The following is a 25698-nucleotide window of genomic DNA, read 5'->3' on the forward strand; positions in this document are numbered from 1 at the left end:
GTTTTTCTGAATTTGTCAAGTATGAAGACTTAGAGATTTCTTCTGTAACACACCTCAACTGAATGGTGTAAGTTAACCAAGGAAGAGACAAAGAAAGAACGAGAGAGAAAAAAAAAAAACACAAAAAACAACAACAACACTTGAATCAGAAGACCCCTTGAAACTAAGACTGTTCTAAAATGCCTCTCTGTGTGTTGTGCCTGGGCATACAAAGAGGCCAATGAGGATCGCCTTTCTCTCTATTCCCTACCCTGACTTCAGGAAATCTGTTACCAAAGTTTACCCTGCTGGCTGAAAAAGATCTGACCTCTGGGATTTACTCTGAATCAAAATATGGCCAGGTTGTGGCCTATGAAAGGATCACATTGGATTTAAGTCTGCTCCCCTGGAGCTCAGGAGGTCTCTGCTTTTTGCTTTGTAGTGGAGATGACGTTGAAGAAGATATTGTTCTTATATATATATTGGGGAAGGTCACTAATGATACAGACCTTATGAAATGCAAGAATAAATAAGAACTCTTAACCGGGCCAAAAGAGAGGAAGGACAGAAGAGGAGAGGGCATATTCATTAGCTCTTTTGTAAAACCTGACACTTAACTAGAGAAGTGCAGCAATGTCACCTGGGGCAAGAGCTGACCATCCAATAAAGCAAAGAATTACATGTCTCCATCTGCTGGGCGACTGAAGGAATTACCCAAATTAGAAAGTGTGACTGGGCTTAAGGCTTATTAAAAACCTTAAGATAAATTAAATAAGAAAATACAACCCCATTTAAAGAAAGTGTGACTGACCATACAAGTCACAACTATATACTTTTGTTACTTAAAAGTTGAAATGAAACAAAATACATGCGATTTCTCTTTTCAGTTTCAGGGCAAAAATATATGAATCAAAGATAGGCGTGTTATAAAGACATACTCTCTCTCAGGGAAGGCACCCCCTTACCAATTCTACTTGAGAAAGGAAAAGGATGTATCTTCAGCCTTTTGCTGGGCAGCTGTAGATTCCAGCTCCCTCCAATGAGCAGATAGCCACTTCCGGCTCTTGATTACATCTATGAAATCTTAGGAAGCCTCGTTAAAGAGTTCTCAGCCTATCAGGGGATCTCCAAATAGTAGGGACTTTCTAAAGTGAGTGCCAGGCTTCAAAAGTCAACATAATTGGTAGGTAATTAGTAGATGAAGTTAATCCTTAGTGAATCTTTATCACTTCATGGATTTAATTTTATTTTCTTCCTTTCAGTGCATCATTCTATTTTAATATTTGGTCTGTCAAGTAAAGTATTGCTTCCTTGTACTTACAATCATCTGTGATGTTCTTTACCTCTGGATAAAAAACTGTGCCTGCCCACAGCAGGTACTTCATAATATTTATTTAAAAAGGAGAAAAGGTCCTAGCTCTACAAAGCGTTAGAAAGGTCATCCAATTCTGTCTTCTTCCTCAAGCTTCAGTATTAACTATCTATAATAACTGGACAAATCTATAAAGAGAACCAGATTTCCTGGTAACTCTTTCCATGGCTATAATAACATTAAACTCAGAAAATGTTTATCTAGCATGGCTTTCAAATTCTGTTAGACTCATTTCTTTGGAATTAAATGTGTTATCTTACATAACGGGGCTATTGATGGAAGACATGAGAATGGTAAATTCACCTACAGTATTTGTTATCAATTCATATGCAATTTCCATCAAGCACAATTTCCAAATTTCCCTGAATAATGTTCAACCATCTTTGTACCATTTTGCCACTATACACTTCATAATAAAAGGGGTTGAAATTATTTTATCAGCACAATATATATGACAGTTCCACAGTTAAAAATCTCAGAAGTAGTTAAGTACTACTGAATAAATTTATACAAGCTCACCCACATATGAATAAGTTGAAATAATTCACTTTATCCAACCCTCTGCTGTTCATAAAGCCTATACTCAAACAATTTTAAATATATGAATATTAATCTTCCTTTCAAATTTTTCTAGCGCATGAGATTTAATAAACTCAACCTTCATAGAATTAGTAATATTCACAGGTAAGAAATCATATACATAAAATTACATTGTATAAATGTATAAATTACATTGTATAAATGTAATGTTATGTGTATTATTTCATTTAAAATTGGTATTTATTAGTATAAAGGCATACCTTTCAACAATAGGAATTAACTATTACATTGTCTTTATTCAAAAAGAAAAAGCAAATTATAACACTCATAAACATCCTTTTTGCAAGATTTCCAAAATAGTTTCCCTTTCTCTCTATTCCTTCCAGACTTTTCCCCTCAGAGACTTTAATTGTAAATCATCAAGGTAGGCATATCACTTAAGAGGGTTCTTAAAGTGTCTTCCAGGGATCCCTGAAATCTGCAAGAACCTCTCAGGGAGTCCACAAGGTCAAAACTGTTGCCATGATAATAATATGTCATTATTTGACTTTATTATTCCCATTTCACTTTCAGTTACTAACCAGTGTACATCATTGCTCTGATGGCTAATGGAATGTATGCTTGTGAACTGTTTTCGAATTTGTCAGTTTTGATTTCTAATCCAGAATATGAAAATGAACGAAAGCTCTTAGGATATTTCAAAAACTGTTTTTAAGAGTGTAAAGGGTCCTAAGACCAAAGAATTTGAGAACCATTCATCAAACAAACCCCCAAATCTGGCATAACACAAGGGGGTTCCTCTCTCACTCAGGCACAGGCCCCTGCAGTCAGTTGAGTGTCTATGTATGTATGTGTGGGGGGTCTGAGGAAGTCAGTTCAACATTTCCTCACTCAGGTACCCAGCTAAAAGCATCTCGATGCTTCCACAATTACCAAAGCAGGAAAAAGGGAAGAAAACATGGAAAATCTCATACTTGCTCTAGAAGCTTCTGCCTAAGAGTGACACATGTCTCTGCCACGCACATTGTCAGCCAAATCAGGTATAACCACATCTGAATCAAAGGGGTCAGAGATACACAATCTTCCCATGTTTCTGGAAGGTGAAAGCTGAAAGCAGTTACTCACTTGCACTGCTAAGGACCACAAGGGCTATCTCTTTGGGCAGCTAATCTCTTCCCAGCATCTTTTCCTGAAGTTACTCACCCTCACGATCATGTATTCATGAGTCCTCACAAAACACATTTCAGGAAACATGTGGAGGGGTAGGATTTAAATATGACATGTACAAGTTCACATATTTAAACTTTTCTTTCAAAACAATTGAGAAACATCAAATCTAAACAAAATATATTATGGTAAACTCTTGCCAAAGCTAGTATACAGTGCTATTGTAAAAACGGGTTTTCTAAAAGCCTTCGTTTGACTGACATGTAAAATGAATTATTTATAATAATTTGTGCCATTAAGAAATATCTAAAACCTTTTTATAAGAGCAAGACCCAGATCAATTCAAATAAATTAACATTCTTGCCTGAACCGACTCATCCAGCCCAAGTAACAAATTCACATGTCAACGTTGGGCTGACCCAATGACCCATCTGCTGAAAAATACAAACTATCATTTTGTTTTCCAAATAACAAGCATTGATTGCAGTGTTAGAAAGGTCACTTGTCATCAGCTCAGTCATTGACCTGCTTGCAAATTGCAGCCTGTCACTCCACAGTGAGCCAGGATCATCGGGAGGAACTAAAGCACGTTGTGTTTATAGAGTACAATTGGGGAGGTGACACGATTTTCACAAGATGTGTGTTTAACAGGACAAGTGTCACAGTCACCAGAGATGGAAAGAGGAAGCAGCATGAAAAGGAATGCCTAAAGAGAGACTTCATAATTTCCCAGGATGACTACCAGAAACCTTATTGATTTGGATATGCTTTAAAGACAATGGATCAAACCCAATCTCCAAGTTTTATGCCAAGGACTTCAATCGTTTGTATATTTTCTATGGGTAACAGAATAAATACAAAAGATGTATTGTTCAAGTTCCCTAGAAGGAACCAGGAAAAATACAAAATAAAAACCAAGCAACATCCTGGTGTCAGACAACCTAAAGCATACAAATAAGGACAGGCCATTTAAAAAACAATTTTTCAGTGACATCCTTTGTAAGAGTGCTGCTATTCCTACGCTGCCCCGCATATCTGGCTCGGACACTCACTGCTGCATAACCAGTTGTCTCAACTTGCCCACCCGCCAGAGAGAGGCATTATGGTTGTCCAGCCGACAATTAATTAAACGGCCATATTTATTTCTCTTTCAGCCACTTAAGCTTTTAATATCACTTCAAGATGTAATTTATCACAATCTCCTGGAATAAAATACCATTCTATGTATTAAAGTCCAATTATTTAAAATAATCATCTGCAGTCATTTTCTGGAGTTTGCCAAGAAATTCTGTACGAATTTTTTTTTTCTATCTTAGGACCCATATTATGGACTGGATACAAATGAATGCAAGCATGTTTCCAAAAATAAAAGTGAACAACTCCTTATGCAACTTCTTACAAAGTTTCAGTTAGCCACTAAAATATCTACCAATAGGATAAAGAGCTTTATACTTGATATACCCACTGAGGCATAAGAGCACAGCGTGAAGCACTTGTCCCATTTTAGAAAGTCCTAAAATTACATCCCTGAAGTTAGTCACTCTAAATCGGTCCATCAACTCTACAAAACCTCTCCAACAAAGACCAAAGAATCATTTCGATAAGCTCAGAAAGGGAAGACATGGGTCAACCAGGTTTTTAAGTATAAATGTTTTCAGTGTGATTTGACAGGATAGCATTTTGCCTAGAATGTATCAGCGGTAAGAACGGCCCTGGCATGGTACTAAGTCAAGTCAGTGCACCTCACTCACGTGTTTTTTGTTTCCCCCCACACACAGCAAATTTTGCTGAGTTTCAAAACTAAAGTTGAAAAAGTAGTGTAATAAATATTCACACATACTTCACCTAGACTTAACAATTGTTAACATCACCACATTTGCACATATGCATTCACTCTACACACACACACACACACACACATTTTTTCTGCACAAACATCCAGGCACTTAGCACTAAATAATTTAGCATGAATCTCCTAAGAACAAGGGTATTCTCCTACATATTCACATGCTTTGTGGTATTCATTGACCAAATATCCTTATTACAACTTTTCCTGATATTCCCTTATGAGAAATTTTGAACTTTCCTCTATGCACACAGAGTTAAGTAGTTGCTTTTATCCTGCCTTTACCAGAAATCAACAGTCAAATCACTTCCTGGCTTCACATCCTTCGCCAGCTGCATGGGGCCTGTGGCCTTTGAGACCTCCCTCCAGCGCTCTTCTCTCTACCTCCCCAGTCAGCGATGTGTGTAGCCCTGAGTCTCAGCAGCAACCTGTGCAGCCTGTGAGTGCATGTCTCTTCCACCACCCCCACCCCCACCCCCCACCCCCCGCACTCACTGCCTCGAGACCAGATGTTCCTTCCTTCTGCCTGGCAGGCCCTCCTGCTCTGGTCTCGTCCTCAAGCTCTCACCGCCCCTCTCCAGGGCCTCTTCCTCCTGGAAGCGTTCTGCTTGTCCTCGCCCACCAGTCTGTGTCTGGCAGTGGCGTGGCCCCCACCAGAGCCCTGGCCACAGCACTTCTGTGTCTCCTGGAAGACTGGTCTCAGTTCCCCACTACTCACCAGGGCCCGGGACACACATCTCCCGTGCCTCAGCCTGTGCTCCAAAAGGACCTGCATTGCTTCCTGCTCTTAAGGTGAAAGGAATAACCCAGACTTAACTCATTCTTATTTAAATGTATTCAGCTCTTCAATTTCCTGGACCTTGGAAGTCCCTGAGGCACTTCAAGAGGAGCCTGTGATGACTGGGCCTGACTCAGCAGAAGGAAAATGGGGTGAACCAGAGCCCGTGGGCCACACAGAATTTCCAAGGCCTTCCTTATGCGGGTGTCTGTGCAGCGCAAGTTCAGTGTCACCATTACCCTGCCCGTGGCCATCAGTGCCCACTCACAACCCGTCTGACCCAAAGATCCTCCCCTCCATGAAGGAAGGCTGCTGCTGGGCAGCCCCCGACCCAAGTGGCAAGTCTTCCTCTGCCTCAGTCTCCCTGGTCTTCAGACAAACTGTTTTCAAATCAGCCCATCCCCACCCCACTGCCCCTCTACAATCTAATGAGGAATCTGTGCTCAGAAGGCTGAAAGACTGTTCCAGAGGTTCACATCAAATCTCGTCGTCCCTTCTCTTGACTGTTACTGTGAACGTGGGCTCCTCCCCTCCAACAATCTGACCAGGCCCAGCTTAAGGGAGCCTGGCACCGGGACACCAGCACACAGAACACACAACACACAGGAGCCGAGCAAGGCCTCGGTGCTAATTTCTCCGGCTGGCGTTAATAACCACCCCATAGTCCCATCACCCTGGACCTCGCCTCTCGCACTTCTCACCCTTCCTCAGCTCAGATTCTGAGACATTTACAGTATCTGTCATGACTGGCCCGCTTGTTTGTTCCATCACTTGGCCACACATAACTCTTATGATGTCATCTTGTACAATTTTACAGGAAATTAAGCAAGAATAAACCTTTTGACAAAAGCACATATTTATATATACAGGCTCATTTGTATACTTTTTAACAAATATTTAAAAATAGTGAGCCACTGTTCTTACTTTTTGAAACAGGTTGCAATCAGCCAAGACAAGAATTTAGAACAAATTTAAAGGAGAACATTTGTTGAACACTGAATATAAACTACTGATATAAATGGTCATACATAATACACTGACCCCTTTGAAACACTTAACTATCAAAAATCAACACGCTTTTCAAAAATAAAAAGCGACTGCCCTGATCTTGAAAGTCTTTACATGTAAAAACTGAATCACTGAAAACATTATGCCAACTGAAATAAGCCAGTCACAAAAGGACAGATACTGTGTGATTTCACCTACATGAGGTATCTAGAGTAGTCAAATTCATAGAGACAGAAAGCAGAATGCTGGTTGCCACAGGTTCAGAAGAGTGGAGAATGGGGAGTTAGTATTTAATGGGTGCAGAGTTTCCTTTTGGGAAGATAAAAATGTTCCAGAGATGGGTGGTAGAGATGGTTGCACAACAATGTGAAACGTACTGAATGCCACTGAACTGTACATTTTTAAGTGGTTAAGATGGTAAATTTTATGTTATGTTTTTACCTTTGAGTGGAACACACTGTTTACACCTACCATGTTTCCCCAAAAATAAGACCTAGCCAGACAATCGTCTTAAAGCCAGACGTAAAGCGTCTTTTGGAGCAAAACTTAATATAAGACCCAGTCTTATTTTACTATAAGACCACTTAAAATAACCACTTAAATAATAACCACTTAAAAATTTTTTAAGTGGTTATTATTTACTTATTTTACTATTATAGTAAAATAAGACCCGGTCTTATCGAACATAAGACCGGGTCTTATACTAATTTTTGCTCCAAAAGACACATTAGAGTTGATTGTACAGCTGCGTCTTATTTTTGGGAAAACACAGTATGTTAAAATGAGGCTACTCAGAGCCCTGTGCTGTTTAAGAACTCCCCTGATCTGAATTTTTGTTTTATTATCATCTACAGTTATTTCTCTAAATTCTGTAGCTTAGAAACTGCTGACAGAATACAATTTCAGACTAATTCCGTTCATACTGTCTCATTCTTCACTGTTTCAAAGCTAACTGGAAACCGAGTCTAAGCCTCCCCCAGGTGATCTGGGTAAGATGGAGGGAGACTGTTCCTTGCATCTGGATGTCACGCACCTCACTATGCGACAGTTAAATGAGATACTCAAGGACAATAAAACTGTTGTCATTTCCTGACTCAGTGACTGCAAATACTCAGAATCAATTAAAATAACACCAAATTCAGTGAACCGCCTCCAAAATTTTTTAAGTGGTTATTAAAGTGGTTATTTTTTAACTTATTATTATAAAGTTATGCTTGATCATAAAGGAAATATATGAAATAGAAATCATAAGGCAATTACCCCAAAGCCTACCATTGTTAACAAAAACATTGTTAGCATTTAATGGACTTCTTTCAGCTTGCTTTTTTAATCCATTCAAATATTATATGAAGTTGTATATCTTCTGTTTCTTATTTGATACCATTTGGAAGAGAAAATAAGAATTTGGAATGAACTGTCCACCTCACTGAGTCCAAATTAAGCTAAGAGATGAATTCATACCAAATTGCTCAGAAAATTACTTAATAACAAAAGAAGGACATTTCTTGAACACTGTGTGGGGCCAGGTATAAGGCTAAGTTCCTGAAGTGGATGATTTTGTCTCATCTGGTCAACAACCCTCTGGGGCAGGTCCTAAATCCCTTTCCACAGTTTTTGGGGTCCCAGAAGACTGCACCCCACTGCCTCCAGCAGAGCTCACCCCGCCTCAGTCTGCTCCTGCTTCCCCCCCCACCCCCCCGCCCATTAACCCAGCCACCACAGCGGCCAACTTGTCCCTGGTTGAATTCCAGTCTCTGCTCCAAGAGGCTGTTCTGTCGACACCTCCCGTCACTCGCTAAGCCCTTATCCTGCTTCAGGTTTTCTTCACAGCCCTTGGCACATCCCACCGTTGCAGCCTATGTCTCTCTGTGTATTAGATGAGAACTAGCCTCCTCCACAGGACAGAATGACCAGGGGGACAAACTCCGCTACTGCAGCTCTGTCACTCCATAAACATGGATTACTAACTAACGGTTTCCAGATGAGGAGCCTGAGAAACTGAGAGCTTAAGAACTTGCCCAAGGTCAGTCGCTAGTGATAGAGCCGGCATGTGACCCAGGAAGGGCCAGCAGCCCCCGCCGTGGACAGCTTTCATGTTTATTTTGAGGGGATCCAAATAGTTGCCGTCTGGGATGAAGACTAACTAACCCCCTTCCTTAGATGATGTGCTCACATGGGAAGGTCACTCTATGGCTCTCAGAAGAACAAAAATGGGGACTGTTTCTCTCACCTATAAGCCTGGCACGAGTTTAACTGTTCTGGGCTTCCGTGTCCTAAGGTGTAAAACAGAGATTACGCCACCCAAACTCCCAGGTCCTCATGAAGAGCAAATGTTATACAGCAAAGAAGCAAATTCTGTCAGCTAAGAGTCATTTATGTGTAGAAGATCACTTTGTTTTAGACGAGAGAATGATCAGAGGATACTACGCTGCCTGCCACTTGCCTGTGATTTAGACTGTTTTGCTCTTTTTTTTTAAAAGACAATGCATATAAGAAAGCTAAATTGGATGCTATAGTATGCCGAGTCTGACAAACTGAATTTTGTATTACCTTTTAATTATTCACTTCCAGAAAGTCATTAATAAATGATGAAAAACACAGTCTTACAGGATATACCTCTTTGGCAATCCAAGAACAGTCTTACCAGGCTGAGAATGTGCAGGGCACCAGGAAGGGATCCCATTTGGTTTACGCAGCAATTACTCCCAAGCATCTCTAACAGTGCCTCACACATAGCAGGTGTTTAATAAATATTTGTTGAATGTTGACAGATTCAAAGATTGTGAGATAATTAGACAACTGTCTGAATATTCCGTGCCAAAAATATTACTCACTATATACACACTGAAATTTAAGCAGGAAAGATATCTTTCTGAGCCTTTTTTTTTTAAGTCTTCTTATCACTCACTAAGGCCTACCTAAGTCCTAAAGTGTAAATAAGCAGGGAAGTCTCCTCTAGCAAAATGAAAATATGCCTGATGAATGCACCCAAAGAGAAAAATTTCAATTCCTTTGTCTATCTATCCATCATCTTCCCAAACATGAAACTGACTCTACAAAAATGCTGTCATCTTTCCTATTTTCTGGGTCATCACACTAAGAGCCCATACCGCACCTCCATCCCTGCACTTGCCTCTCTCTGCCTTTCATAGGGCACCCAGAGATATGACCCAATCCTCAGTGACAGCATCTCCGTGAAGATCAAAAGCAACACCATTCCCAATTTGCAACATGTAAAACTAAGATGTGGAAGGCTAACTAAAGGAGCTTCCCCTCGTCACACGCTAAACTACCCAGAAAAGCACTAAGCATAATGTTTCATTTTTCCAGCACGAGGACCCAAATTCACTTAATTACAGCCTTTTTAGAGATATAATATCTTCAGGGGGCCATGCACATTAGAAATAAATGTCAATTTTATGAGTATCAAATGGCTATGGTTATAAGCTACCTTTACATTTTTTATATTATGGATGGATTTTTTTGTTTAATTTTTAAAATATAAAACAGGGTTACATTTTCTTACACATAAGCTATGGGACTTGTTAAACATCCATTTTGTAGAACTGGAACACTAAGATATACATTATACTTTAATAAAATATAAAAACATCAACCATTTTCAAACTATGTAGGTACTTTTATATCATAAAACCCTTATTAATCAATATTTTTTAATCTACTCTGATAATCATACATGTACTACAGTATATAAAGTGACAGCATGCAACGGTGCTAATAAAATATACCAGGGTATCATTAGGTTACTTAATCAAGGGTTCTTGTGCTCAAAATAGTAATCCTTATGACAAAGTTTAAGAAAGTTCCCCATTGTTAATGGACATCAACTAATACGCAATGAACTATGCATTTACCCATAAAAGAGAAACCATGTATGGCATAGTTTCACCATCAGGAAAACTGTATGGCTCAGAACTAGCTGCAAAAGTATAATCTACTATAACATAAATGTCAGCTTCAAATACGGAAATTTAAATTGCTTGGTATTTATTTGCCCTAAATATGTAGTTCCACAATCAATGTCACAGTCTCAGAGTAGCTATCAAGTCAGCTTGTATAAAACTCCAGACTGTATTTAAATTTTTTAAATGTGCTAAAAATAACCTCGCATGTGAAGATACAGAGAAACAAACCCTACGCACTGGAACATCGATTTCAGAAAAGACAGAAAATGTAAAATTTTAATTAGAGTAAATTTTTAAATTAGAGTAAAAATTTTAGTCGCTCATAGTTATAATTTTTAAATTTATCTTGATGAATTATTTGCTTATTAGAATCACAATAGTCCCACAATAAGTTTGGTACTAAACAATAAAGAAAATCACAATGTTTTTTTCTTACTGATTTTAATAGCCCAATGTTTGGAAAACATACAATCTGAAAGTGAAAGAAAATGTGAAATAATGTTTGCATGTTAATAATTATAATATGAATAGAGAAAACAGTAATAATATAAACCAAGAGTCCAAAGCCACAATTATATGCTGGTGCCAAAATGGTTTTAGACAGGGGTTGACAAAATTTTTCTGCACAGAGCCAAGCAGCAAATACCCAGGCTTTGTGGACACTACAGCATCTGTTGTAACTTCACAGCTCTGCTGTGCTTGAAAGCAACCACAGACAATGTTTAACAAATGGACATGGCTGTGTGCCAATAGGACTTTGTTTATGGACACTGAAATTTGAATTTCATGTGCCACAAAATATTATTATTATTTTTTTTTTTTTTTCAATCATTTAAAAACATAAAAACCATTCATAGCTTGCAAGCCATAAAAAACTAGCAGCAGGTTAGATTTGGCCTGTAGGATACAGCTTGTCAGCACATGGTCTAAAGCATCACAGACCCAGCCTACACATGCAAGACCAAATACAAATACACGTGCAAGAACAAATCCCATAATATTTTACATAAAGATTTAAAAAACTAACTCTCAAAGAGCTACGAGTATGTTTGTATCTGCTTTTGCTACCGGTTTACCCTGAGAAATTCATAAAAGTAATTTCTGTTTTAGTGTAAGAGGGCCAGCGTTGGAATTTGTTTTTGGAAGGAATAAATTATTTTATGCATATTAATGGAAAAAGAGGAGGGAGAGGAGAGGAACACGAGGAGAAGCAGGAGGAGAAATCGCTTGCAACTAAATACTATTTAAAACTCAAGGCTGTACATATACATTGGAAACTCAGTTTAAAATCCATACCTTAGGATACCATATACAAGTTTATAAGATGATATTTCCTTATTTCTAACAATGATGTTTCACTTAACTTCTCACTTTAGGTGCATAGGTCAGCTGGGCACAAGTCCATATCCTTTATAACATATTGGGCTCACAGTGAGAAACCTGCTCTTAAAACACTTTCAGCCTATACCTCATATGTAGAACATTATCTATCTATCTATCTATCTATCTATCTATCTATCTATCTATCTATCTATCAATCATCTATCTATCTATAGTATATAGATTTAAATATATAATATATATGATAGTATATATAACATTGATATATATAGCACATTATATCATTATATATCATTTTAGGTTGTTCACTAATTGTGTTTTTGTGACTTTCTTTCCCTGAGTAGGTAAGTTCCTAGAGAGAAAGAATCACTTCTTACAATCCTTCATCTCCCACAGTAATCAGCATCATGATTAGCATACACTAGGGCTCAAAGAAATTTTTTTAATGACTAAAATTTGTTTAATACATAGTATGAAAAAATACCAGTATTTGCAATTTTACATTAAGGCAGAAAATATAATCTGATGGAATAATTATCAATGGAATAATTATCGTTTCAACTAAAATGTGTTTTACCTGGACTGTGCCCACATGCACAGAGAGGCAGAGGAACGGGACGGCTAGTCTTTCTGCGTCCCCCCTCATCTCCTGACATCCAAACCATCTGTATGTCCCCACAATGATTGGTATTCTGTTTGGCAGTGGTGGTTCGGGGCACACCTTTTTTAACTATCAGAAATCATATAGAAATGACAAAACTGTTAGAACAGGGGTGTCAAAACTTTTTTTAATGTATTTTACCAAGGGCCATATGCGGTAAAATACACAAACAGCCGGGCCACTCACTTGAGGTGAAGTACATATTGCCTCACCTGGTTTATTTAAGTAAACTAAATATATTTTTGGAATTTGCTGCAGGCCAATTAATAATGGATTGCAGACCACAGTTGGCACAGAGGCCGCAGTTTTGACACCCCTGTGTTAGAAGATGTAACATTCAGAGATCTTAAGCTACAAAAGCCTCACACTTATCATTAAGTATTCTATTAGTCAACAGAATGAGAGTAAATTCAAATAGAACATCTAAATAGCCCTACTTCGTTCTTCCAAATGCAGAAGAGCCTTCAAAGGCCAAGATATTTGGAAAGTTGCTTCCCCTTTGTTCCTTTAATTACCCAACTGATTGTTCCAGGATACAATCGCTCTTTGATCTTTAATATCATTTTTGTAACATACTCTGCTAGAATCCCATCCTTTCTAAATTTAAAACTTGGACAACTTGGTCTGAGATAGTTTTGTGGAACATCAGAAAGAAGAAAAGGACAAGATGGTGACAATAAGCGATTTATCCCCCTCCTTCATAAAGGAAAGTGGGTTATCGTGTGTCAAAAATAGAACTAGCTGAGGCTGAAGGAGATATGTCAATGTTAGGGCTCCTTTGTAAAAGCCAATTTTTCCAAGTCAGGCTGCAATCTAAAAAACTACAATAATGAAATCAACGACTTAACGTGAAACATTACAAATTGTTTCCCACATTAAAATACAACAAAGAAAGCCGAGTGCACTCTGTGGAGACGTCTACCAGGACTAACTCTGAGTGCCCTCCTCACTACGACAGCCGCATCCGTCCCCAGCCTCTCTGGACACAGGCTCATCCTCGAGAGACAGCAGGTGATGATGAGAAAAGGACTTCAGGCTCAAAAGCCTGTTTGGGAAAGAGCATGTCTGTGCAGGGAGCACTGCTCTGCTCTCCTCTTCCCCTCTCCCGAGTGCAGACAGGAATGGAATTTGAAAAAGAAAAACAACTCAAATACCACTGATTCAAACACAAGTCAGATTCAAAAGTGCACACACACAAGAGAAAAAGAGAAGCAGAAAGGGAGACTGTCAGCTATGGGTAAATAACCAAGAACTAGAAAGGTTTTGAAGTCCAGTAAAGCATAGCACTAAGGAGCTCAGCGTGACTTTCTCTGAGGTTACAAGGAGCTAAAGTGTGCGGAGAGGGCAAGGCCGCGGTGGGCGTCATAACTGCGAAGGCTCAGTCAAGAACAGCATTAAACTCCACTTCATGTTTAAAGCTACTTTACAAGATTACTTACTAAATGTGATTATTGCTACATTTAGGAACATTAATGAAGAACTTGACAGTCATTAAAAGTACTAAAAAATGTGTTTTACCTGAAATCCAAAACATATTTTATAGTTTGAATCCTGAATGGAGCACACTCTTCACCCCATTTAGAAAATGAATCTGCAAATCTAAAATTTTACAGGCTGTCTAACACCACAGCCTGAAAAAGGTGTCCATTAAAATGATCAAACTCCAACGTGACTAGAGTTCACTGGTCATCATCTTCCCACACTTCCTTCTAAATAAGAAGGAGAATTCTTGCTGGTATTCAGTGGAACAAATGTCTTTCATTCATGAGAAAATCTGCAAAGCACTTGTACAGTGAAAAAAGCATCCACGCGTGTGCATTACCGTTTTATCTTAAGAATGCTTTCAAGATCACCGGCCTCCTCACAGATCTCCCAGGTGCCAAGCGAGGCCCTGAGGCTGACACAGTTTAAGTCGCCTTCCAATTAAGTTGTAGATCCCAATTTGTGACCCACACTTCGTTTGGATTCCCCAGCTTGAGTTCCATTCACTGGACACATTCGCCAGTAAAGACATCCATCTACTTCCCATACCTGTCGTTTGGGAAAGATTCAATTGGGAAAGGCCCAGTAATCTAGCTCAGGTAGCCAAAGAAAAAGGAAGTAAACTTTCATTAGACTTTTAAGGTAGAGCTATAAAGGTAAACTCTTTGTAATCAGTCCTCTTAATTGTAGCATCCTCACTAACTGGCCTTTGACTGCCACAATCAAAGACCGTAATCCTCACCCATTCAACCAATACCTAGTGAACAGTGACTGTGATTAAGACTCTTGTGTACCTCAGATTTTAAAAAGAAAACAGAACGAAATGCAAACCTGATGGCATCCATGGGTCAGAAGTTGGTTTGGTCAAGGTGTTCACCTGCTCCCAGTTGAAGTCATCGTCTTCAGCTTGACTGTACCCACATGTGCTGTACGGCTCATCAAAGAGGCAACCCCCTAGAAGGCAACAGAATGAAAAGTAGCGTAAATCACAGCAGGCCTCCGGAATAAGCGCTGATGATTACAGGTAACTGTGAACCTACCTGATGCTAACTAAATCCGACTGACCTTTGTGCCGAGGAAGTGTGCACCCTGACCTTGTTACATCTTTGCTGAGTGTCCCCACGCCTCGCCAGCACTGCCACGTCACATTGTTCCCGGAAGAACCAATGTTTGTGAAATCCAATTGAAAGAAAGACCCAAGCAAATTTTTAACTCATATTTTCTAGACTCACAGGAATTTGGAATATTGATCTTGTGTTCAAAATTTTAACAGAATCACCCAAAGTGTTCGACGTGTTTAAAAAAAAAAAGAAAAAGCCATTATAATTTGTCCAAAAAAATTAAAAGAGAACTGCTTTCACCACGACTCTGGCACAATGATAGGGGACAAAATGCAGTAGAGACCACGGACATAGCTTGCAAAATATTTTTCTGAGGATTATTCTACATCGTTAGAAAAACGTAGATACTGGTTTTGCTTTAATATTTTGGAGATTTGAGGTCTCAAAATGAAAACAGATTATAAATTTGCTTATGTTCACACAATTTTTAAAGAAAGGCAAGAATAAATTTGAAACTACATGTGGTGAGCATCCCCTTAACTTTGGTGCTAGAAATAAAGCTACTTAAATAAAGAAACAAAGAATAAAAGAAAATGCAGACTACACAAAGCAACTTGGCTGTTTCAACATCCTGGGTCACATAGATGATTGTGAGTCCCATCCATATCCTCTCAAATGTCTCCCATTACTCTGAATTATTACAGTATCAAGCAGTTTCTCCAATATTTCACATTTGAAGAGTGATTAAATTTTCCATATTAATTATTATGAAAATTCTACTATCCATTATATAATGCTATTAATTATATTAAAATATTAATTATAATTACTTGTCAATGATGCAAATTAAGGGTTCTGGTCAAGAAAACAAAAAATAAGGATACTATAACACTGGCTAAAGGAAAATAAGTAAAATAACAATTTTACAATCTCAGAGGTAAAACAGACGTTACAGCCTTCTAGACAGACAGACAGACAGCTTCTGAACAAGGGATGCACTAAGAATTTTAAAAAGTGTCCCTACCATGTAGATAATTCCCCCTTTATAAAGGGCCAAACTCTGTTTCTTGAAAAATCTACTCATTAACTTAGTTCTACCTTGTGAAGAAATAGTAAAAATCTCAGCCCTCACACAGGAAAGCTGATTATTTGAAAAAAGCCGTCATGCTCTAAGTCGGCACTTCTCCCTGCAAAACATGCTTTGCTGTCCCTGATTCCTCCTACTCGAAGGTTTTCAGATGTTCACCATCCTAGCAGGTGTTCTGAGTACTCATGTTTATCAGCACTCTTCCAAAAGAAGGATTCCCAGTACTGGAGCCAGACAGAATTCAACTGGCAACTGCCCTTGACCTCGTGCTTTTTCAACAGTCTGGGCAGCGTGCTGTCCCTTCTGAGGTTCGCGGCAGCTGACATCCCATACAAGCCTGAAATTCATACCACTGCCATTGACCTATTTCTCCCCTCTTGTAGTATGGCAAGTGAGTTTCTGAATGCAAACTCAGGCTGTACACGCATCCTTACTGAACCCCATCTCCTGGTTTGCAGTGCATCACTCAAGCCTGTTGAGAGCTTTTGGAATCCTGATTTTGTCATTTGTTTTCAGTCATCCTACCTAGACTTGCGTTATCTGCTAATTTGATAAGCATGCTTTCTATGTCTGCCTCCAAATCACTGACAACAAATGTGAAACAGGGCAGAGTCAAGGGACCTCAGACCCTTTTAGAAGGTCTCTCCCAGCTTTCTAGCTTTGTCTCAGTTGTTAGCTCCAGGCATGACAGTGAAATTAGTAACCCTGGATGCTATCTTCTGTAATACTTTTAACAGAACTGGTCAACTAAACATTTCACTGGGAACAGAAACTTATTACAGATATACAGCATTGACTCCATATTTCACCTTGACAACAAGTGGTAATTTATACTTCCCTCTCATTCAGCTTTAACAAGTTCAAAGAAACAAAGTGGATTTGTGTAAAGCACTTAACACGGACAACTTTCCAATTTGGGGTGAGAAATGTTAGAAGACTATGCAAACATTTATGAGAAATATTTTCTCTTGATTGCAAACCCTAAATTTGATGCAGAAAGCAGCTTCAGTACTATAGCAATAAGTCCGAACAGCAGGTAGCACTAATAACGTTCAAAAAGAAAAAAAATAACCATGAATTTTGACAGAGAAGGGGCCCTCCAATGGAAACACAGATAGCACGTTGCTGAAAGTCCTGCAGGCAATCTGAAACAGCAAGAAACAGCTATAGGCATCCACAAAACTCCAGGCTGGCTACAGCTATGGTTTATGAAACAACTGTTGGCATTGAAGATATGACCAAATCTAAAGACAAGAGAATGCTCAGCTGACAGCAAACACCAAAGACTAATACAATGCTGGTGCAAGGATATAATTCTCCCATTACATAAAGCTGTTTTCATCACTTAAAAGGAAACATAAAAAATATGATATGGTTCTTTCTGGACCCATGTATGATTATCGAAACACTGGAAAATGGGAAAGACTATGAATTTCCTATTGCCGTAAGATATATCTCCCTGCACACCAATTTTCAGATCCACTGATATTCATCCAATAGATGAGAGACCCTAAAAATAGCAAAGGTGGTTTACTGAGCTAAAATGAGATGAGATTAAGGTAAATGGCATCAGAATTGAAATAACGAATTTGAGAGTGAACAAATTAGATGTTTTTGGTTTTCAGGAAGCTTTGTGTAGTGGTGGAAGTGAACAGGTTCCAGGGTCAAACGTCTGGCACATCCCCATTTTTCCACTGTTAGCTCTGTGACTGTCAACAAATCACTGGGTGCTCTGAACCCTGGTTTCTCCACCTCTGAAATGGGGGTAACATACCTCACGGAGTATTTCTAATAATCCACTGACACAGCAAATGTGTAGTTGGTGTAACATAATGTCAGGCATGTGCAACCAGTCTCAGTTATTTTGGTTCTTAAATCCTTCTTACCACGTATACCTCATACAACAATTACTCTCATGAATTCATTTCATCGCAAATAGTCGGAGATACATAACTGGAAATTTCATACTTCCTTAGGAGGCGAGGAGTTGTGAGCAATCCTACAGGCACCCTCCTGTGGGCTCTTCCATGGAGCCAAAGAACGGAGGTCTGGCTAGGATTCCGTAAATGCTTTGAGGCCAGTGAAGAACATGATAAGGAAGCCAAGTACCCTGAAACTTAGTGAAATAATTGAGCATTTCTAAACACAAGGCTCCGTGATTTTCGTAATAACACAGACAGTTCACCATCATGTACAGGAATGTAGTCAGTAGCAGACTTGCCAAGGTTTCTCCAGAATTATCTTACTTGGACCGACGTCCAACAGCTCATGGCTGGACTATATTCCTCGATCAAATCAAAGTAAATGATTTCCGTTGTGGAGGGGAATCAATACTAAACCAAGTTATATATGAGATGGAGGAAAAATGGTGACAGACAGGTGGGGCAATAGTCTGCATCATTCAGATTCTCTCTCTCTCTCTCTCTCTCTCTCTCTCTCTCTCTCTCTCTCTCTCTCCCTCTCTCACACACACACACACACACATACACACACACTCACAGTTGTGCACGTGCCCACATGCCTCCACCATACCTTGAGAAGAAAGGCTTCTCCTTAGCTAATGTGAATACAACACACTATAACACTACATGTGCTGAATGAAGACTGAATTATTACGCAAAAGGAAGTGTCGACAGACGTCACTCAGGTCACCCACAGCAATGATTTCTGTACAAGAATGGTGACTGCATGGCCTGTGCCCGGACAGGCAGCGCTACACAATCACATGAAAATTCAATTAACAAAATCAAAGAAAAGTAAAAGTTAAAAAATCAAGGAAAGCAGAGCGAAGAAAAAATAAAAATCAGATTATACCAGGAATACGGTGAGAACTCCACCATCATGACCAAGTAATAACTAAAAAAAAGTCACCAGGTTCATTTACTGGAAGTCAGCACAAATTTCACTTTGAGCTTGGGCTAGGCAGTGCAAAGAGGAAAATATGATTGACTGCATAATTCAAAGTATCTATGCGCTAATAATATTAATACTGAAACTAGTACTGTAACAGGGGCTAACATTTACTGAGGATCCTAATGCCAACCGTGTAAGACAGATACTGTGATGTTTCCCAGATACAGAAACTGAGGCACAGAAGGTGTTAGAGCTGCCACAAGGCCTCAAAGCTGGAAGGCAGAGAAGCAGAGATTTGAACCCAGACTTCTGTCTTGAGAATGTTCTTAACACTATGTGATAGTATCTCACAAACTGAAAACCCCAAAGAAACACAACTACTCCTAATCCTAAATGCAGAAAGAACTACCTTCCCAGGTCCCTGGGAAGAAGCAATCGACGTAAGTTCATGAGCAGCATCCACCAGAACATCCACCAGAACACAGCAATGGGTTTTAGGGTCGATTCAGTGACATGTTACAATACCAGTCATCAAACTTCAATTCAAGAAGCTTGACTTTGTGGGAGCTCAGTGCATTCTAGGATTCTCCTAGAATGTAATATCCCTTGAGATGCCTTTATGAATACTGTTTCTTTCAACGAAGTCTTAGTGGGCTGCCATAAGTTTGTGTATTTACTCCCCCCCAAAAGTTGCAATTAATCTGTGCTATTACTGAACAATGGAGCCACGTTCTTTAGAAATCAGAAGAAATGGTGTTAGGCCTGAATCGCTCCATGAAAACTGAAGGATTTAAAAAGAACAGGTGTCTGAAAGCCTATAGGCAGAGTAGGAACTCTGTTCAAAAGTTAACTTTGATTATAACTCCATCTTAGTCATCTTAGCATTCCCGAGAGCTAGTACATGGTAGGTACCCAATACATTCTTTTTAGAAAAATGGGTAATGCATTCCCCAAAATTCTATGCAGTATTTGCCTGCAATAATTTTGTCTGGAAAATTAAAAAAAAAAGTAATATCCACCTAAACAATGGAAACAATTTCAATACAGTCCCATAAAACACCTAGCCCTGCCCTGGTGTATTCCAAGATGAGTCAGCTGCAAATGTGACCGAATCACTGAACTTGTTTGTGTTTTATTATGGTTGAAAACTGTAAGCTAGTAAATGTTAATGAAGTTTCTACAAATTATGGCTTTTACTTTAAAAAAGTTGAACACTTTTTTTTTTTTTTTTTTTTTTTTTTTTTGTCTGGCAACAATTAGCAAGGCTAGTTGTCTATAAAGGTCATTCTTGATTTATGAAAATAAAATATTGTCATTTTCATATTAGAGGGAATTTATCTTTCTTTTTGCTTTAGAGCAGCAGAGAATTATTCAGGAGACCTAAGAATAGTATGACATCATTAACATAGAAGCTGTAAAGGAGAGAGGATGGTCCCCTTTTTCCACAAGGAAACCTTGTAAGATCTTTCACATAACTTTCTATATCCTACTGAAGTTGCAGGCCTCGAGAGAAGACAAAGGAAAGTAAATTGACAAGGATTAGAGCAATCCTTAATTTTTTATTTTATTTTTATTATGACCCACAGTCTTGACCCGGCACATGTATATGTACATTTTACAAACCAAGTTTATCTCTGCTAGCATATATGGATATTTTTCATTTCTGTTCTGTTCAATTTTGTAAAAGGTGAGTCTAGACCCAGTAAACTGACTTCAGGATCCTTCAAAAGGGTGTGTATGACCTGTAGTCTTTAAGATTTGGAGATGAGAACCATTACCTGAGACTGTTTATTTAGCTTGAAGTTATTAATCCACACTAACTACTAAGGTAGTCAGTCAGCAGGCAGCCTGGGATCACAACGTTGTGTGGTATTAACAGCTACCATTTTGTGGGCATCTGCCCTGTGCTACCAGATTCTGCTTCAGGCAACATATAGTAAATTTTTCCCTTACTCCTCACAACCAGTATAAGACTGTTATCTCAGGATGTCTGATTCAAAGAACGTGTTACATAACAAAAACCACACAAACGTTTATATGTATTATTTAATCTTAAAAATCCTAAAGGCAAACATCAATATCCTTTGTGCCAGTTATCAGTGTATTACATCTCAGCTCTAAATTCACATTTCAGTGCTTGTTTTGCAAAAATGTACCCAGGCCTTCTAACTAAGGGTCCTGGAGAGGCACTGTAGGAGGAAGGGGTGGGTTTGCAGGCCCCCCTTGAAGGCTCCTCAGCACACAAAGCTTCTCGAGCACCAGACGTGCAATTCAGGGCCATTCCCAGTGCTCAGCTCCTCTGGTGCGCGGTGGTCAACAGTGCCCAGCAGAGGGCGGCTTGCCCCAGCACCCCCCTGGTGGTTTTGTGGCAGAGCGCCCCCAAAGGGACACCCCCCATGAACAGTTTTCCCTGCCAGCTTAGGGGACACATTTCCTTCAAGTTGTATCAGTGTGACCCCACAGTGACTTCTGTGCCATCCACTGAGCCACAGTCAAGCCCTGGATCTCAGATCTAGCAGAATCTTCTCCTTTGAGCTCTATTTCTGCTCTGAAGCAGAGGCAGTGCCTCATTTCTGTTATTCCTGTATTCTTTAGAGCTCTCTTACTACTAGTCAATCACTTGTATTCCAATCCATTGTTATCATAGTTCATTCTGTTCAAATTACTGTGTGGCTTCTGTCTCCTGATTGGACCTTAATTGATACATCCCTATTTTTACAAATGGCCACTCAGAGTGGTCAAATACCTCACCCAAAGTCACACAGAGCTCAGTGTAGGCCCAGCAGTTCAACCAAGGTCTGAGTCCAAAGTCCATACTCTTTCCAGTCTGTGTATTTTATCACCCGTAACACACCTCTACAAAGCAAGCAAACAACATGTACTATTCATGTATGGATTGCTACATGAATTGCATGGCAAATAAGCTCCTGAAAGTGCTGTTTATAAGAAGCCAGTGGAGGACAATCAAATGTTAATTTCATAAACTTGTCTATAAGATACAGACATATTTTGAGTTGTTCTGCCTTTAACAGGTTAAATTGACTTACAAACTCTAGCAATGGTTCTTCTTGTTATAATTACAGCCCATTTAAAGTTGCTTTGTAAAAAAGACTGTAATACTCCTTGAAGAGATTTCTGGAACATTCTTCTCATTTGTTCTAAATACAGAATGACCCCATTTAAGGAAGCCTTTATCAAATGTCTGAAGTATTAAGTGGGTCTCTCTACAGAGAGGGCATATCAAAAACTAGTGCTAAAGTAACTCCCAAAACTAGTGCTAAACTACCTCCCATTATATGTTCTATTTTCCTAAAATACATGTAATCTCAGGCGGTCCTATCCATTTACTTCAAGTTTAAAACAGTGAGATAAAAGGCTATAAACCACACATTTCAAAGGATAAACAGAAAGTAAGCTATAATATACATAATTGTTTTAAGACTTAAAAAAAAACACAAAAAAAACCTGCACCAACATAGGGAGCCACAGCTTTCTTCTTGTAAATCAATTCCAGTGGTACCTGCATTTAATTGCCTGCCAAACAATGAAAGTATACAATGCCTCTTAAACTTTGAGTGCCCCAGTGATGGTTAGTGAATCAGACACGAAGCATTATAGAAATGCTCTCCTACATAATTTAATCCAGCAAGCAGGTTTTACACATTGCATAAGCATTTAAATGGCTAATGTTATGCACTATTGTAAAAGTGCTATTTGCCAGTGGATATATTTTATATAATTCAAAGGAAATGAGTTGTTTTGTCCTTACAGTTTCTGTGGCTTACACTTACCGCACACTTCATTTTATATCAATCTATTGATTCCTGATTTTAAAAAAGACCTGATTGCAGCAGCCATATATTTTTCTCATCAACTTAAAATCTGTTTGTTTTTAACGGGTAATATTGTTATTTTTATTCCCAAATAGTGTACAGATACAGCCAAATCATTAGGGACCTGAGTGTCTCTGTTTTCCATATATAAATTAGTACCTCATAGAGTGGCTGCAGGATTTAATTAAATCACTCATACGCATTCCCTGTAAATTCAAATCTATCTGAATATAACATCGGTGTTCTTGTCCTCCACACCAATATTGAAAACTACAGTGTGAAAAAACAGTCGTCTGACGCTATCATAGCAATGGGAGCGGAAAAAAGGAAACAAATTGACAGAATATCTGCAAGAAGCATCTAGGGGAGAAGATGATCAAAGCTAGATCAGTATTTGCCACCTGACCTCAGAGTGGCCCACGTCCTGAGTTCCGCACTGGAACAGTGGTTCTCAAAGTGGGTGCCTGAACCAGCAGCATCCCCTGGGAACTTGTTAGAAATGCAAATTCTCAGGCCCCACTCCCAACCTTCTGAATCAGAAACTCTGGGGTGGGATCTAGCAATCTGTGTTTTAACAAGACAGACCTCTAGATGATTCTGAAGCATATTACTGTTTGCTAACCACTGTTCTAGACCAACCCCTTTCACCAGAATCTTCTGGGAACAGCCCCAGGAATCTGTGGTTTTAAAAAAGTTCCCAGAATAATTTAATCATTGACCTAGTTTAGAAAAGTGCTCTAGATCAGTAGTTTCAATATTTCTAAGAAGGTATCTTATCAGGTTGTTAAAAAGGCACAAACATCCTATGTTTACTTATTTATAAATTATATAATGTAGTACTCTACATATGCAGATTATTAGAGACCCATATATAATTGACCTTTCAAAGTACAAACTAGAAAATAAATACGAATTGATGTTCCAATAGTTTTTCCATACATCAATGCATTGTATTATACTCCTCAAAGCATGTAGAGAAAGCCTTTGGAGATCACTGCTTTAAATAACTCTTTTTAGTCATAAATATCTCTCAGGTGAATGACAACAGAGTAACACTGCTTGATCAAAGTGTTCCATGCTCTAATTTCATGCTAAGGAACGCCAGCTCTGTAAATTTTTTCTCTAAGTGGAACTACTCAACAAGAAGAGATACCCTAGACAGAAAATGATCCTGGTTACTGGTCAGAGATACCCAGAAAATTAATTTAAAACAACAACAACAACAAACAAACACAGAATTTCATTTTATCCCCAGTAGCACTCCTGCCACTTTAGTATGATTTACAAAAATCCATCTCTTAATGATTTTGCGTTAAGAAAAAAACGTATCAGCTGGGACAGCTGATAAAATACACTCCTGAACTCACCAATATACAGTGGAGCCAAGCCACGCCACTCAGCTTGTAATAGCCCGCCAATTGTTTATTTTCATTGGATGCTGATTAACCAAAACTCAACTAAAATGTATTTCCCTCAATGAACGCTTTTTCTACACATCACATTCATTGGGTAGAATCAAATTATAAGGAAAAAGTAAATGTAATTTCCTATATCCTCTTGGTAAAACATTTATTCCAATTTCCTACCATTAGGAGTACTTATTCTAAAACCAAAATTGGAAACTTGTAAGGCTGACTCTACTTAATTGGACTCTGAGACCCGGGATACATTAAGTCCTACATCTGTCAGCTAACTATTCTACCTTTGGACAAGTCACAGACTGTGTACCTTGCTCGCTGCATAAAAAGGAGGCTATGCAGTGCCCATATCATAGGTGCAATTAACATACATGATGTCAACAATGGAAATGGGGGGGTAGGTTGGTAGAGAAGTCTTTCGTTTAGTCCAGGAGCCTCACAACCACATGCCCCAATTAGCTGGAACTGGGACATGAGAGAAATGAACTGGTGCCTCCCACCCCCACCCGTCAATCACTGTTCCTCCTTCCTTCGTGCCTCTCTTACTGTGCACATTTCATTTGCTTCAACATACTTCTCATGTTTAAAGGTCTGCATTTTTCTGAGAAACAGCATACAAGTCTTCAATCCAAAGGTTCCCTAAAAGATTTTTCAGAGGCAATTTTAACCATAAGTGAATCCCTGAGGATTTACGCCCTATAGAAGATAAGACTTTTTTGTAATATTTATTACCTATTTCCCAGGGAGACAGTAAAGGCTGAATTTGATGGTGAATGTGGAAGTGGACTCACTGTTTCAAGATGATGAACTTCAAAGAAAGCCACAACTGTGTTGGGTGCATGCTACCTGGCACAGGAAATTAAAGCGATAGGCATCCCTTTTTCGATGTTGTCCATCTACATTGGTTGGAGGCGCCGCACACTAGAGGCTCAGGCCAAAATCGTGTGCGTGACCACCTCTCAGCTCAACACGTTACCCCTCAAACAACTTTCTAAATGTTTCTCTTATCAGTTTCCTACTCCCACCATACCACAGTGTGAGTTTCATCGCATGTCTCCACTGAACTTGACCCATCCCTTCACATCTACACGCTGTACTCTCCAGTATATCCCACATATTAACAGAAAGTCGACCTTTTATAAAACACACAGCTGAAAATAGTCTCTCCCTACATAAGACTATTCATCAGCTCCCCACTGCCCACAGGGTAATGTTTAAATATGACCATGTGACATGAAGTTTTCCTGATTCGATCCCTCTTTATCTTAATTTCCTGCCACCACTTCCCTTTCATAATATACTCTGGTAATTCCTGACTGTCTCCAGATTCTCCCCAATGATCGTGC

General features: G+C 39.0%; 1 protein-coding gene across 16 annotated transcripts in view; it reads right to left on the minus strand.

Annotated features, from left to right (window-relative positions):
• PTPRM (protein tyrosine phosphatase receptor type M) overlaps positions 1 to 25698 on the minus strand; it is an 808815-nt gene that overhangs the window by 603669 nt on the left and 179448 nt on the right. For all 16 annotated transcript variants that reach the window (XM_019755757.3, XM_019755755.3, XM_074340349.2 and 13 more), the window contains exon 2: positions 14932 to 15054. In XM_019755757.3, the coding sequence (XP_019611316.1) occupies positions 14932 to 15054 (123 nt within the window). The remainder of the gene's footprint in view (positions 1 to 14931; positions 15055 to 25698) is intronic.

Source organism: Rhinolophus sinicus, chromosome 4 (genome assembly GCF_057876585.1).
Source record: "Rhinolophus sinicus isolate RSI-liver-muscle chromosome 4, RSI-T2T, whole genome shotgun sequence".
NCBI classification, from domain to species: domain Eukaryota; kingdom Metazoa; phylum Chordata; class Mammalia; order Chiroptera; family Rhinolophidae; genus Rhinolophus; species Rhinolophus sinicus.